At 39.0% G+C, this 14,893-nt stretch overlaps 1 protein-coding gene and 1 non-coding gene across 4 annotated transcripts in view; one reads left to right on the top strand and one right to left on the bottom strand.

Moving 5' to 3' along the window:
- Positions 1-14,893, bottom strand: part of Exoc2 (exocyst complex component 2) — a 210,392-nt gene that overhangs the window by 156,201 nt on the left and 39,298 nt on the right. For all 3 annotated transcript variants that reach the window (XM_074082998.1, XM_074083000.1, XM_074082999.1), the window contains 2 exons: positions 10,728-10,904; positions 8,286-8,412 (listed from right to left, as the gene is read on the bottom strand). In XM_074082998.1, the coding sequence (XP_073939099.1) occupies positions 8,286-8,412; positions 10,728-10,904 (304 nt within the window). The remainder of the gene's footprint in view (positions 1-8,285; positions 8,413-10,727; positions 10,905-14,893) is intronic.
- Positions 10,347-10,453, top strand: LOC141426010 (U6 spliceosomal RNA). The gene has a single exon (XR_012451124.1). It is a non-coding gene; the product is annotated as a U6 spliceosomal RNA (small nuclear RNA).

Genomic DNA, 14,893 nt, shown 5'->3' with positions numbered 1-14,893 from the left:
CGCCCTTTCACCTCCACTCTTAGAAGGGGAAGCAGCATCAGATGGTGAAGCCCCAGCAGCAAATATACCTACAAGGCCGGGCCCAGAGTCTGTAAGACTGCAACAACCCCACCTTCCTCAGGCCGAATGAACCCCATGCTCACTCTGAGCCCACCAGTCCTCATTCCACAGCTTCCTAAGAGACTGGTTCCTAGGTCCAATCAAGAATATTTAAACAGTCCCAATATGGGCCTGGGTGGGAAGGGCATCTCCGCCGTGCAGATGCCTCTGAGAGAGGTCCAGGGCCTAATATATTATAACCAGCATGGTCAGATACAAGATGGAAGGCAGACATTCATCTACCAGCCCTTTACCACCACAGACCTCCTAAACTGGAAGCATGATACCCCTCCATCATGGAAAAGCCTCAGGATCTGATTGATTTAATGCAATCTTGAAAAGCATGAAGCAAGGTATGAGTTCCTTTACCTTCCCGATTGCCCTGTGGCCTTGATGGGCAGAGACTTGAGCAAACTAAGGGCACAGATAACTTTTGACTCTGATGGCATGGCAGTCTTAAAGCTGAGAGCACCTGAAGCCAAGATTCTAACTCTCACAGTTATGCAGGAGGAGGAATGGCAACTCTATGCTCAAAGAAAGAGATTTCTGAAATGCCTGAACTTCCTTTTAAGACTCCAGGAGTATGGGCTGAGACCAACATCTCCCCCATCTCCCACCACTCCCACCCCCACCCCCCGGACTGGCTCAAAATTCCTTGCAAGGTCCAAATTGGGATCCAAAAGCATCTTGACAGACTCCTAAAGTTTGGGACCCTTCGGCCTTGTCAGTCTCCCTGGAACACCCCCTTACTGCCTGTCCAAAAACCAGGAGGGACTTTAGGCCAATTCAGTACCTGTGTGCAGTAAACTCAGAAACTGTCACTTTACACCCTGTGGTCCCAAACCCATACACGCTTTTGGGCCTTATCCCAGCTGAGGCAAAGTCCAAGACGTTGGCCCTGCTCTAGTCACTCCAGAAGTGACTAGTCTATGTGCAGCAGATAGGAGTCACCCATCTCACCTTTGAGAATGAGTCCCTTCCATGTTCTCTTCTTGCTAATCTTGGTCAGCTCTCTACCCAGGGACCCCCCACCCCATGTATGCGCACTACCTGAGCAGGAAATGTTGTTACCAAAACTCTGATTTCCCATACTTACTATTTATGTATAGGCACAGTTGTTGGGTCATGCACCCACAACCATACCACCTACTCAGTGTGCTCTCATGATGGTCAGTATATCTGTTTTAACCCCATCTATCACCCTCAGGAGCAACTGCTAGAGGGCTGAAGCTTCACCAGCACTGGGGAGCTTATTAGCCGGACACAGGTTTACAACCCCAAAAGGTCAGTATCTATATACGTTGATGTGTGCACCGGAATAGGTAAAAACTCCATCCATCAACCTAAGAGTATTGGAAACACCTGCGGAAGCCTGGCCTGGGAGAAAGTATATGTGCCAGGGAAACATCTCTTGGCCATGTAACGACACAAGCTGGAACTACTGCCTATACTGGGGTTGTGTTTCATGGGCTACCTGGCAAAAGGCAGAACCCTCTGCTCTCCTTCAAAAAGGAGTAGCAACCTCTAACTGCTCCCTTGGCACCTGCAACCCCATAAATTCTACTATACTTAAGCCCTCAGATTGGGAACAGGGACATAAGATTTGTATAATGATAAATGGAAAGAGGATTGATTCCAGGACTCTACTGCACCTCAAATTAGTAACTATTACCCATGAGAGCTCCTCATACCAGGTCTTTCACTCCTATGAGGAGATGCAAAGTGAGTCTCCCATCTCAGTTAAAACCAAAAACCTGTTCCTCTCGCTAGCTGAGTCCATAACCCAAACTCTAAATGTAACTTTGTGTTATGTTTGTGGAGGAATGAATATGGGAGACCACTGGCCATGGGAGGCAAGAGAACTAAACCCACAGGAGCCCTTTAATGAAACCACTCTCCCTAGCCACGGGGAGAGCATTTGGCTCCTAAAAACCTTCATTATCAGGAATTACTGTATCTCCCGTCTAAAAGGCCAATTCTCCACCCCAGTAGGGGACTTGCTCTGCTTGGGACAAAAGTTTTACAATGATACTGCTCAGGAGACTCAGTGGTGGGGGGATCCCAATCACACGAAGCCCCAACCTTACCTGCTGGCTAACTTTCCTCAGCTTGCAATAACCTGGAATAATCTAACCACAGACATAGAGTGGCGGGTGCCTAAGGGGCTATATTGGGTCGGTAGGGAATGAGCTTACACAGCCCTTCCCAATGACTGGTTTGGTTCCTGTGTGCTGGCACCATCCAGCCTTCTTTCTTCTTGCTCCCCCTCAGACAAGGTAAAAAATTAGGAGTTTCCATATACAGGAAAAGGACAAACAGGAAAAAGCGAGATGTCCTACAAATAGGGGACTAGAAGGACAATGAATGACCTCCAGAGTGGATCATTCAATATTATGGTCCCACTACAGGCACAGAGAGAGACTGGGGGCTAACGTACCCCAATCTATATGCTCAACTGCATCATTCAGCTTCAGGCAGTGGTTGAGATAACTAATGGAACACCAAAAGCCCGTAACATATTAGCCAAACAACAAACTAAAATAGGCAATGCCATCCACCAAAACCATTTGGCTTTGCTAGCCTCAGAGGGCAGGGTATGTGGAAAGTTCAATCTGAGTAACTGCTGTTTATACATTGATGATGAGTGAAAGGTAATTGAAGAGATTACCAACAAGATGAAAAAGCTTGTCCATGTCCCTGTGCAGACCTGGAAGGGATGGAGTCCCAGTGACCTGTGTAGGGGCTGGTTCTCAACCCTAGGTGGGTTCAAGACCTTAATAGGGGCAACGTTCCTTGTCTTGGGAACATGCCTGGATTACCCTGCTAATCCCTGTGGCACTGTGGTCCTTCAGAACCATTATGGAAAAGAAAGACAGCTGCTCATATAAAGACACAATGGACATATAAAACCCTAGGTCAAGATGATGCTCTTTGACCCAGGAGCATCAAAGGGAGGAATGTGGCAGAAAGGCAGGGAGGGGAAAGGGAGATAATGAGAGATAATAAGAGCAACAGTGAAATTTAAAAAAAACAATGGATTGGGGAATGACACATAGCACCTGGGGTGAGATCAGAGAAGGGTCACCTTGCTCCAGACCAGACGTTAAAATGGCCAATGAAATAATACGTGACCATGTATGGGACAAGATGTACCCCCCATTTCTGTAACCTGCTCTAAATGGTATATAAGGAAAACCCCCTTTGCTCTCAGGGCTCAGCCTTTGGATGCGAATCCGCTGAGTTACTGTTGGCCTGCTTAATAAACTTGCTTCCCGAAAGCTTTGGTGTCCCGTCTCTCTGAGCCCTCCTGCAATAAGATGAGTTAAATGTTCCAACAGTACAGATGAATAAACATTCCTCTCATTACATGCCACTAGTCAAGATGTGACCCCAGTGCTTCTACTGTCAAATAAAGAACCAAAGAGTCTTTATATAATAAAACCACAACTTCAAATCTATTAAGACAAAAACACGGGGGTGGGAGTAAGTGAAGGGGAGTTGGCATAAGGAAGAAGCACTGTGTCAGCATAATTAACGCAGTACAGACAGTTCACCTTAAATGTCTGCTCTTCTAAGTAACTTAATGACTCCAAAGTCAGTAAGAGCAAGATTTGTTCCCGGTAATTCAGACCAAGCCTGTACTTCCAACCTCCTAGTATGGAGTTAGTATGACAGCAACATATACTCCACTATGAAAACTCAGGAAATAGTTTCATTAAGGAATCAAAATACACAATTTTAGTCCAGACAATTTTTGCCACCCCTAAACCTTTTTTCCCATTAGATGGCAGTGTGAACTCAGCATTAGACCTAAACAGGGCTAGCCCAGGCATGTGACTGGGTAGACAAATCAGCATTCCCTTCCATGAGAATGGTCTGCAGTAATGCACCTGCAGCCTGGGAAGAACATTTTAGCCCAGACAGTAGTGAGGCCCGGCTGCAGTTGCGGTGCTGTTTGCAGTGTGGGGAACAGGTTTACTTGATTTGGAGGATGGAAGCAGGAAGAGGGAAGTGCTCACATAGTAAAATGGGCTTGTGTAGTTCTTTCTGTGTGTATATTATTATACTCACTTATTTTATTGTTAATTTTTTAGCATCACTGTTTATACTTTGTTGAGTTTGTTTTGGTTATTTCTTTTTTTTTTTTTTTAATGTGCCACAGTTTCTGGACTTATGCACTACATCACAGCTACAAATCTACATTCTCAAAATTCTAAAGGGTGAATGCAAGGCTCTTCTCTTCTACACCTCCTACTAAGAATTATCTTGCTGTCACCTTTACTCTTTTTTAAAGGTAACTTTCTAACTGTAGTAGGAAATTTGGTCACTTTACTTTCTGTTGGAAAGCTAAACTGATTACAAGAAAATTAGATGGATAGTGTCCATAAAACTCATGTAGAAATAAAACATTATTAGTGATGCCTCAACTAAGCACTCTAGACAGCCCATTCCCAGGTCATAACTCACAAAAAAGTTGGAGGTCATATAAAAACAGAGGCAAAACTCCATTGTTCTGCCCCCATTCCCAGTCATGTACCATCTCTAAGACATTACTTATAAATATTCTCTTGTTGGGCAAATGAGTTTTACTTTCAAGAAATAAATTCTAGTGAAGGCTTTCACTTAATGTGAACCTGTTTTTACCTTCTTTGTTGGTTTAAATAGTCTGTCTCTATTACAACTGAAGCCATGTGAAAACATATATACTTGTGACAATCCAGCATAATAAATCAGAAATACAGACCTTTTACAAGCAAATCCTATCTCAATTCAAAGTGAAGTTATTTTTTCAGTGCAATTAGTAATATTTTTATAAGTATCACGGCACCATGTGTGCAACAACAACAGTTAAAAATTTAGGAATACGAAGGACTTTTAACAGTCAAAGGTGGCCAATAAACGCCAGTTGTTAAAGCTTGTGGATTGAAAAAGGACAGCATGCATGCTGGATTCACCAGTAAAATATTTATTAAACCCTGACTCATCCAAAGAGTAACAAGGAAACTACATTGTGTTACTCTCACTTGCTGTTTCAGATTCAGATGAACCAGCCACAGGCTGCAGGCCTCCTCACTGTTCTACTTTGCATACTTGGATCAGGCTGTAGAGAATTTCCATAAACACTCACGTGGCAATTACCAGGAGCTGATTAATCTTACAAAGACTGCCTCCCCACATTAATCTGATAATTCATCAGTATTACAGTAGATTATTTTATAATAAGCAGTTGTAATTCTTCAAACCTTCTTAATACCTTTCAACCAGCAAATACTATTAAACCCTGTTGGTTCTTTATTTAATGATGTTTTCAAAAATTAAGGCCTTCCCAGCCTTTCAATTATAAAAGAAATAATATTCATAAAAAACAGAAACAAAAGACAGCAAGGATTTTAACACAAAAGGAACACCATTCTCTACAGAAACAAAAGCTTTTAATTTTCAAAATATTGAGTGGTTGGAAAATAAAATCCACACCAATATTTTACAGTCTGCATTTTCTTTCATTTTTCTCTTTGTTTAAAGCAAGATTTCTCTTGAGTAGCTCAGTGAATAACACACATTTAGTATGTGCAGGGCCATGGGTTCGAACTCTAGCACCACCAAAAAAAAAAAAAAAAGATTTTTCTTTCTGAGGTAAAGAAATTCAATAAAATGAATGTAGCTATCTTGGCGGTAACTTTATTTAAGACCAAAAAAAAAAAAAAACCTGGAAAAGCACTTTTTTCTGGCCAAAAACCATTCTCTCCCCGTTTCTACCCTCAGTTTTCATTTTCTTGCTTGTTGGCATCTCTATTCTCACATCCTTTTGACAGAAAAGATTCCAAAGACTCTTAAAAAAAAAAATTCGTGGGTGTCCCTTCCCCATGCAGAGGCCCCAGGAGTGATCGCGAACATGATGGGTCTGTCTGTGCCTTTTTCTATGGCTGGCAGAGGGACAGAAGAGAGTGGGGGCTGATGATGCTAGGATTCTGTCCACAGAGCACAGGGCAGGTGAAGGGGCAAGTGCTTCCTACCCAGCTGGCTCAGTGCCTGCTGGCATTCCTCACAACCTATTACTTCTCCCTGAACTTTCCTTTGAACTGTTTTAGCATATTTTTTATTCTCCCAATAATTAATGAATTAACCAAAGCTGTTATATCTATTAATTTTATGTTTGTATGAGTCATTATTTTATCTTTCAAAAATTGTTCCTTAACATCTCACATTATTCCATGGCTGAGCAAATATGAAACTTAAGTAACAACTTAAAAATCAGTTACTATTACCCCCATTTAAGTACTTCTTGAATAAATATATAAATTGCTAATTTTAAATCTAAATATAATGTAAACTCTGTAAACTTAAATCATTGAAGAGATTCCTTTCCTAAATGCTAGAGCTATAAGAGGTATATGGGCAAGAAGAGCATATAGTGAGCAACACTGAAGAGGCACAGGCTCACTGTCCACACTCGCTGAGTCCTCACAGCAACCCTAAGAAACAGTATTCCTTTTTGTACCTGAGGAAACAGGGGCCACCAGACATTAAGTAACTTGCTCAAATCATCCTACTAGTAAGTAGTAGTTCCCAGTTCAAATCAACAGAGTTCGGCTCCAGGACACACTAAGCCGCCTCCAAAAGAAGAAAGAATTCTTAAGCACTTGCAGTGTCATCATTCCTTACTGCCATTACAGGCCTTTCAAGAGGATTATCCCGAAACAGAGTAAGAAAAAGTGCTGCAAGAAATGGGTCAAGCCAAACCTCTCTATGAGTAGCGGCACTAATGGGAATAATAAAGATAATCAAGAGGTATGGGGACATGAGACAAAAAAGAATATATAAGTAAGGGAGAGCTACAAGCCAAAATAAAAGTGCAGGATGTCAGGTTCTTGACAATAAGTACTGACTGAATCCTGACTTGATTCGTCCACCTGCATCTCTTGCAAGCAGAAGGGTCCTCCTGCTCTACACTTCTGCAACAGCCTTAGAAAGAAGCTGGCTTTCAGGAGTTTGGACACAGGCCCTTAGTGTCTATCCATGCTTGATAGTGTGCTTAAGTACATCCCTGGCTATTAACGTTCTTTTATGGGCTCTCTTAATCTTTAAAGTTATTTTATAGGACCCCAAAATCCTTGAAACAGTTCTAGGATGGACTGCCAAAGTACTTCGAAGATGCTACTAGACTGGGTCTGTCACTAAATGGTTAGCTTTTAGCTCACTAAAAGCTGCTAAGCCACAGGCTTTTCAACATAGTATTATCTTCCAAAGACAGACCCAGGCCTCCTGCTCAGCAGGGCAAACCATAGTTGTTAAAACACAACTTGGAATTTGAAGTACTAATGATCCTCAAGTGTAGACTTTGAAGGTTACATGTTAAAAGATCAGAGGAAAATTTTCCCCATTCATAGAAAACCCAAAATAAAGCTACGGTTAAAGTTTTAATGAACTTTATGAGTATTTATGAAGCAACACTCAGTATACAGCTCCAAAATTATAATCACTGATGCTAGAGAATAAATTAGACATTTTTAATATGTTAGATTAATTGTTTACAATATAAGGATAAAAGCACTCATTATGAAAGTGAATAAAACACCATGCTTGGGATTATTCCAGATTTGGTCACAAAACAAGATTTAAATTACCTGGTACAATTCTGATGAGTAAAGTTAAATACGTCTAGGTTAAGAATTATAGGCAGAGAGTATAAACAAAATGAAAGACAACTTTATTCTAAAGTATTTCCAGAAAAAACAAGAAATACTGCCTGAATATTTAATCTTACCAACTTTAAACAATATATTAATGTTCATACCATTAAAAGTATTACTTAGGGGTTGGGAGTGTAGCTAAGTGTAAAGTGCTTGCTAGCATGTGCAAGGTCCTGGGTTCAATCCCCAACACCAAAACAACAACAACAAAAAAGATGTTATTAAAATTTCAAGACATTTCTTTTTCACAAAATGCAAATTCAAAAAAAAAGGAAAGAGGTAAATAAAGTATTTTCACCAAAAGTTTGAACTAATTGCAACTCTTGCCCACAACAAACCTGACCAAGCTTCAAAAATAACACCTCTCTCCAAACAACTAAGCTGCTTTCAGTAGTAGTCCCCGGACATTTCTGTACTTGGATTCTCTTCACTGTAAGTATATAAAGCTTTTAGCAAATGAAAAGCAAATACAACGAAAGGAATGATGGTACTCACTTTTCAATTTCAATGCCAAGAGGGTTCGCAGGGCGGAAGGACAAAGGAGGAATTCCTTTGTTCCTGTCAGTACGCATGTCATAATAATTCATTTCATCAACCCACACAGCAGACTGGTCCAGAATACCTGCAAAAGTGAGGAGCACAGCCTCAATAAGATAAGACTCCAACAAACAGAAAACTTTACATCTTGTTACATTGCTTTATTTTTTTAAAGCCTGGTACAAAATGCCTAAGAGATGAGAGCACTGCAGTTCAGATGATTTTAATGGCCAGTAGCTTAATTAAAAATACTAAGAATCTATAAAAAAGACAGTAGCAGGCTGATGGAATGGCTCAACTGGTAGAGCACCCACCTACCAAGTTTGAAGCCCTGAGTTCAAACCTCAGTACCAAAATAAAAGGATGACAGCAACACCTCTTGGGTTATGGTTTCACTATACATTACTCAATAGGGAAGACAAAGTAAACCTCTGAGAAAATGTTCTGCAAAAAAAAATGTTTTGCACATAACAAACACAATTAATTATGCATCATTAAGTGTTACTAAACTGGCAATAAAATTCAGAAAATTAGTATATAAGATATAATGATATGAACTATGATATCTGCTTATTCAAAAGAATATGCTGAAATAATATAAACGTTTGGAAAATCACTAGGAAATACCTAGACAAAAAACATTGAAGTTAAGCTTTAACCTCTGAAAAAGGGATCCTCCTTATCACCCAATTCAACACAGGACATATGTGCTACCACTCCAGGACCACTGCACTGAGCTGTTACAGAATGTGAGCAGAGTCAAGGAGCATAGAAGAGGTGTGCCAACCTCCCGGGGAGATTGGAAGAAGGCTATTCGAATAGCAGGCATCATGTAGCTACATAACCTTTGTGAACAAACCTCTAATTCAATACCCACAGTTCTGCCTGGGTGCAGCTCTGTCTGAGGCTATACTCAACCCAAACGCTCTGGCACTCAGGTCAATAAGCTCAAATGTGTGTACTACACACTAGGTCCTGGGTGGGATGATTTAGAATAAAATGACTATGTTCACCTATATTTTCTTTATCTGCTATATAAACATATTATAAAATAATGGTGGAGTTTATCAAAATGTTTTAAGTTCTTCTAAAAATTATAAGGTAGTTCCTGCTTTAACTTCATAGTTCAGTTTTTCAAGATGTTAAAAAAATAAGTAAATAAAAATAGGAATATTATATTTATATACATACACATTTTCCATTTACATATGTACATATACACAAATTCAACTTTAAATTTTCCTTTAAATTTCTTAATGTCTAATTTATTAAAAAAAAAAAAAAAAACAGCTGGGTGCCAGGGGCTCACTCCTGTAATCCTAGGTACTTGAGAGACTGAGATTGGGAGGATTGCAGTTCGAGGCCAGTCTTGGCAAATAGCTTGTAAGACTCTATCTCCAAAATAACCAAAGCGAAATGGGTTGGAGGTGTGGCTCAAGCAGTAGAGTAGGAATTTGTAGAAGATAATGCTGCAGAAAGCTTCTATGCTCTAAGGTAGAAAATAAAAACTGTCTGCAAAATTCTTTACTTTTCTATATAATGAGAACTATTGCCAAAGTTAATTATACCTATGATGTTCCTATGTTGCACAAATATTTGCTTACTTGTGTATTTTTGAAGGACATTACAAGGTTGCAAAGGGGAATCTAACATTACTCTTATTTTAGTAGGGAAGACAGGAATGCACAGAAGTAACTATGAGAATAATGTAATTGCGTGAGGGGTGTGCTAGCATTTGAACTCAAGGCAATGCTCTTAAAGCAGTGCCATTATCCTCAAATCAAAGAAGCAAAACTGGTGCACCAAAACACTAGATGAAAAGATTTTGTTAACTACAGAAAAGGATGATTCTTCATGGTCATCCTCCTTAGGCTTGACTGTCAGCTCAGCAAATCACCATATCAAAAATAAATTCTAACCAGCATCTCATTTCGCTCAAAATAAACACACACTGCATCTAAGTTACATGAGAGTGAGTAAATTTTATACAAATCTACCAGTTTTAAATTTTTAAGGACAATGCTCTCCTCAGCAGCAAATGTACTAAAATTGAAACAATACAGAGAAGATTAGCATGGCCCCTGTGCAAGGATGACATGCAAATTAGTGAAGCATTCCATATTTTTATACAAGGAAAGGGTGTAGGAGGGGGAATATGCTAGAAATATTATGTACTCATGTATGAAAATGGAAAAATGAGACCTGTTGAACCTATTCCAGGAATGGGGAGAGAGGGAATAAAGGAGAATGAATGATGGAGGGGGTGGATTCAACTATGATTTTTGTAAGAACTTTGGTAAATGTCACGATGTACCCCCAGAACAATAATAAAATAAATAAAATTTTAAAAACAAACTATTTTTATTTTCTTCCTTAGAATGAAGTCATTAAGAGTTTTACCTATTTTTTCAGGTTTCAGTAGCTTGAAAGAGACTGTTGAGGTTCCTTTGCCACCTGACTTGGTTGTGACAATAATGTCTCCTTTGTCATTTTTTGCTTGTCCCACTCGACATACTATTTTACTCGCAGACATCCATTCTGCAGTCAAGAGGCAGTTATGTCCACAAATTGTCAAGCCTGAAAATAAAAGCATGCATAGAACAAAGTTCAAAGAACAATGATGAGACCTTAAACATGTCTATTACAAGAAAGAAGAATCCAGAAATAACATTTTCTTATTTAGCAGCTATTTTTATTATTGAATATTCCTAATGGTATTTGCAAATGTTCTGCCAGCTCTATTGATTCTTTCCCAATTTGTTTTTTGTTTCTTCAAATAACAGCAGAATTAGAAATCAATGGACCATGTCACGTATTCCATATTATTTAGGCTATGAGAATCTTAAATTATTTTCAAAAGTGTTAGAAGAAAAATTATTGGTATTATTAGAAGTTTAAGTTATTGACATAGGGTTTTTAAATGTATTAATAAGTTTATAGATTGTTCCCAAAAATATTCTATATTCAGCCAGCTTCCTGAAAAAAATCAGTATGAGTTTTTTTCCAGTGTTTAATTATACATGTTGTTACAAAATGAACTAAAGTGGGCATTTTATTTATTTTAAGCATAGCCTAGAGTATGCAAGTCCAGTGAAATGTTCTCAGCATTGCAGGATTACTATCTCATTTCTTGAATCTGTGCATCAGTTCCTAGAATGGTAGTTCATGCTGCCTTAGTATTTTCCTAATAAAACTGTCACTATACTATTCTTCCACTGTTGTGTTCTTCCAGTAAGTAAACCAGCATGCCCCAAAGATCAACTCCTGTCCATCACCTTCCTCTCTGATAGGAGGTAAAATAAAATTTAGCAATAACCAAATGGAGAGGCACTGAAAGATTATAGTTAAGTGAGGCACAGCCCTGGACAAAGAATGAAGATAATACCACACTGCCAGCTGGTCTTCAAACTTGCTCCCTTAGCATTTTTAATTTCTACAAAACAGAGACCAATGTGATCAAAACCAGAACATGTTATGTCACAGACCTAGCCACTTCACTTTTCTTTTTTCATTATTTAACTTTGCATACATTCAGCCCTTAAATTTGACAACTGCAATTTGTTTTGTTTTGTTTTGTTTTTCAGATACCATGAACAGTTCAACTCATGGCAAATTTGGTTTTAAAAATGGGGGGAGAGGCAGGTTGGGTGACACATCTAAAATCCTAGTTACTCAGAAGGCAAAGATCAAGAGGAACAAGCTTCAAAAGAAGAAATTCAAATGGCCAAAAAACACATGAAAAAATGCTCACCATCTCTAGTAATAAAGGAAATGCAAACTAAAACCACACTAAGATTCCACCTCACCCCTGTTAGAATAGCCATCATTAGCAACACCACCAACAGGTGTTGGTGAGGATGCAGGGAAAAAGGAACCCTCTTACACTGTTGGTGGGAATGTAAACTAATACAACCACTGTGGAAAAAAATTTTGAGGCTACTTAAAAAGCTAAACATTGATCTACCATTTGATCCAGCAATACCACTCTTGGGGATATACCCAAAAGACTGTGACACAGGTTACTCCAGAGGCACCTGCACACCCATGTTTATTGCGGCACTATTCACAATAGCCAAGTTATGGAAATAGCCAAGATGCCCCACTACTGACGAATGGATCAAGAAAATGTGGTATCTACACACAATGGAATTTTATGCAGCCATGAAGAAGAACGAAATGTTATCATTCGCTGGTAAATGGATGGAATTGGAGAACATCATTCTGAGTGAGGTTAGCCTGGCCCAAAAGACCAAAAATCGTATGTTCTCCCTCATATGTGGACATTAGATCAAGGGCAAACACAACAAGGGGATTGGACTTTGAGCACATGATAAAAGCAAGAGCACACAAGGGAGGGGTGAGGATAGGTAAGACACCTAAAAAATTAGCTAGCATTTGTTGCCCTCAACGCAGAGAAACTAAAGCAGATACCTTAAAAGCAACTGAGGCCAATAGGAAAAGGGGACCAGGAACTAGAGAAAAGGTTAGATCAAAAAGAATTAACCTAGAAGGTAACACACACGCACAGGAAATTAATGTGAGTCAACTCTGCATAGCTATCTTATCTCAACCAGCAAAAACCCTCGTTCCTTCCTATTATTGCTTATACTCTCTCTACAACAAAATTAGAGATAAGGGCAAAATAGTTTCTGCCGGGTATTGAGGTGGTGGGGGGGGAGAGAGAGGGGGCGGAGTGGGTGGTAAGGGAGGGAGGTGGGGGCAGGGGGGAGAAATGACCCAAGCCTTGTATGCACATATGAATAATAAAACAATTAAAAAAAATAATTAAGAAAAACTGGAAAAAAAAAGAGGAATGAGCTTCAAAGCCAGCCACTGCAAAAAATATAGACTCCATCTCAACCAATGATTGAATGCAGTGATGCGTGCCTGTCATCTCAGCCATATGGGGAAGGAAGGCCGGCTTGAGCATAAACATGAGATCCTATTCAAAAAAATAATTAAAGCAAAAAGGGCTGTGGGTGTAGCTCAAGTAGAGCACCTGTCTGGCAAGTGCAAGACCCTAAGTTCAAACCCTACTACTACCAAAAAAAATTTATTCCTAATATAAATTCTATACTAGAGAATAATCCCATGATTAAACAGAGGCATCCAGAACTGTACAAGGCACTGAACTACCCTCAAACACTGTTCATTCATCAGCTCATAGTTGTTTTCAAGGTTCCTCTGATTTAATACCTAATTTGCATTTTTGCTCCAATGATTAATAACCAGTACATAATTTAAACAGATTCCAACAGATCATTTTGAATGTCATGAAATAAAAATAAGACCGTAATACCTGTTTCTCCACTTCTTACACACAGTTTTTGCTTATGTACTGAAAGCTGAGAAATCTGCTTCATGAAATACAATAGCATCTTTTTTTGAAAAAAAAGTAACTTGTAAAATTCCAAGTAAAGTACTTTTTTTAGAGTGTTTTACTTGGCCAGTGTAGGTATCATCTGATTTTAAAACACTTAAATTATTTAGCAGGTTAAATTTGCTTTTTTAAAAAGTGGTTTATTGGCAATACATAAGGGAGGTTGAAAGCTGAACTAGCAAGTTTTATGAAAACAATATACACTTGCTCAAATAAGAATAGTATTGCCTGAAGCTGGCACAAGATTGAAACTTAAACTAGTAACTATTATGTTTTGGCACCATAGTAACTACCAGTTAAAAATTTTAGACACAAAATCCATCTATCAGGTATATTTCCATGCATTTTGGGATTTTTTTTCCCATTTGGATAAAGACATATTGAGATTGAGCTATGTCAAAAACCAAGACATAAGATTAGATAAGACTATCTGTGTAAAATAAATGTGAGTGTTTACTAAAGAATCAAAAACTATCACTGGAGAAAACAATATAAAATGAGTCATAATATATTTAAAGAAACTAGCAAAAAAGTAGCTGGGAAGCACAAAACTTAGCTATTAATTACAGTGCGGAGCTCCAATCACTTTCTCTAAAAATAGTTTTCTGAATGGCCCCCAGCACATTCTACCAACCAGCAGTTACAATACAGGAAAAGCAAGTTCCAACTCATAATCTCCAGGATGCCACAGTGGGTTCCCATCAGGTAAGAAGTGAGTTTAGAATAAATTGTATGTGGGAAGTCAGGAGCATACACAGGGCCTTTCCCTTTCTAATCCCTCATTTGTAGCTCACAAGAAATAATTGTAATCACCATAAAACTTCATCTAAAACTTGCTCTTTATCCCAACTCTCCCTGACACCCTTGTTTTTGGGTGGGACCAGGGCTTCTCTCTTGCAAAGCAGATGCTCTTCCACTTGAGCTGCACCTCCAGTCCATTTTGGTCTGGTTATTTTGGGGTTTTGGGGGGTTTTTTTAATTTATTTTTTTACCCTTTCCCCACATCTTCCCTCTTCCCAATGGTACCACCTCCTCACCTCAGGCAGGACCTGTTCCACACTCTTGTTCTCCGATTTTGTAAAACAAAAAAAAAAATGACATTTTTATTTGTTCAAGATAGTTATATAGGGAGTTTCCTTATGAAATTTCCATGTATATATGTATTATAACCCAAATTGTTTCACCT

The sequence above is a fragment of the Castor canadensis genome, chromosome 8, assembly GCF_047511655.1.
Source record: "Castor canadensis chromosome 8, mCasCan1.hap1v2, whole genome shotgun sequence".
In the NCBI taxonomy this organism is placed as follows: domain Eukaryota; kingdom Metazoa; phylum Chordata; class Mammalia; order Rodentia; family Castoridae; genus Castor; species Castor canadensis.
The sequence above is the reverse complement of the archived record's forward strand: the minus strand, read 5'-3'. Positions and strand labels throughout refer to the sequence as shown.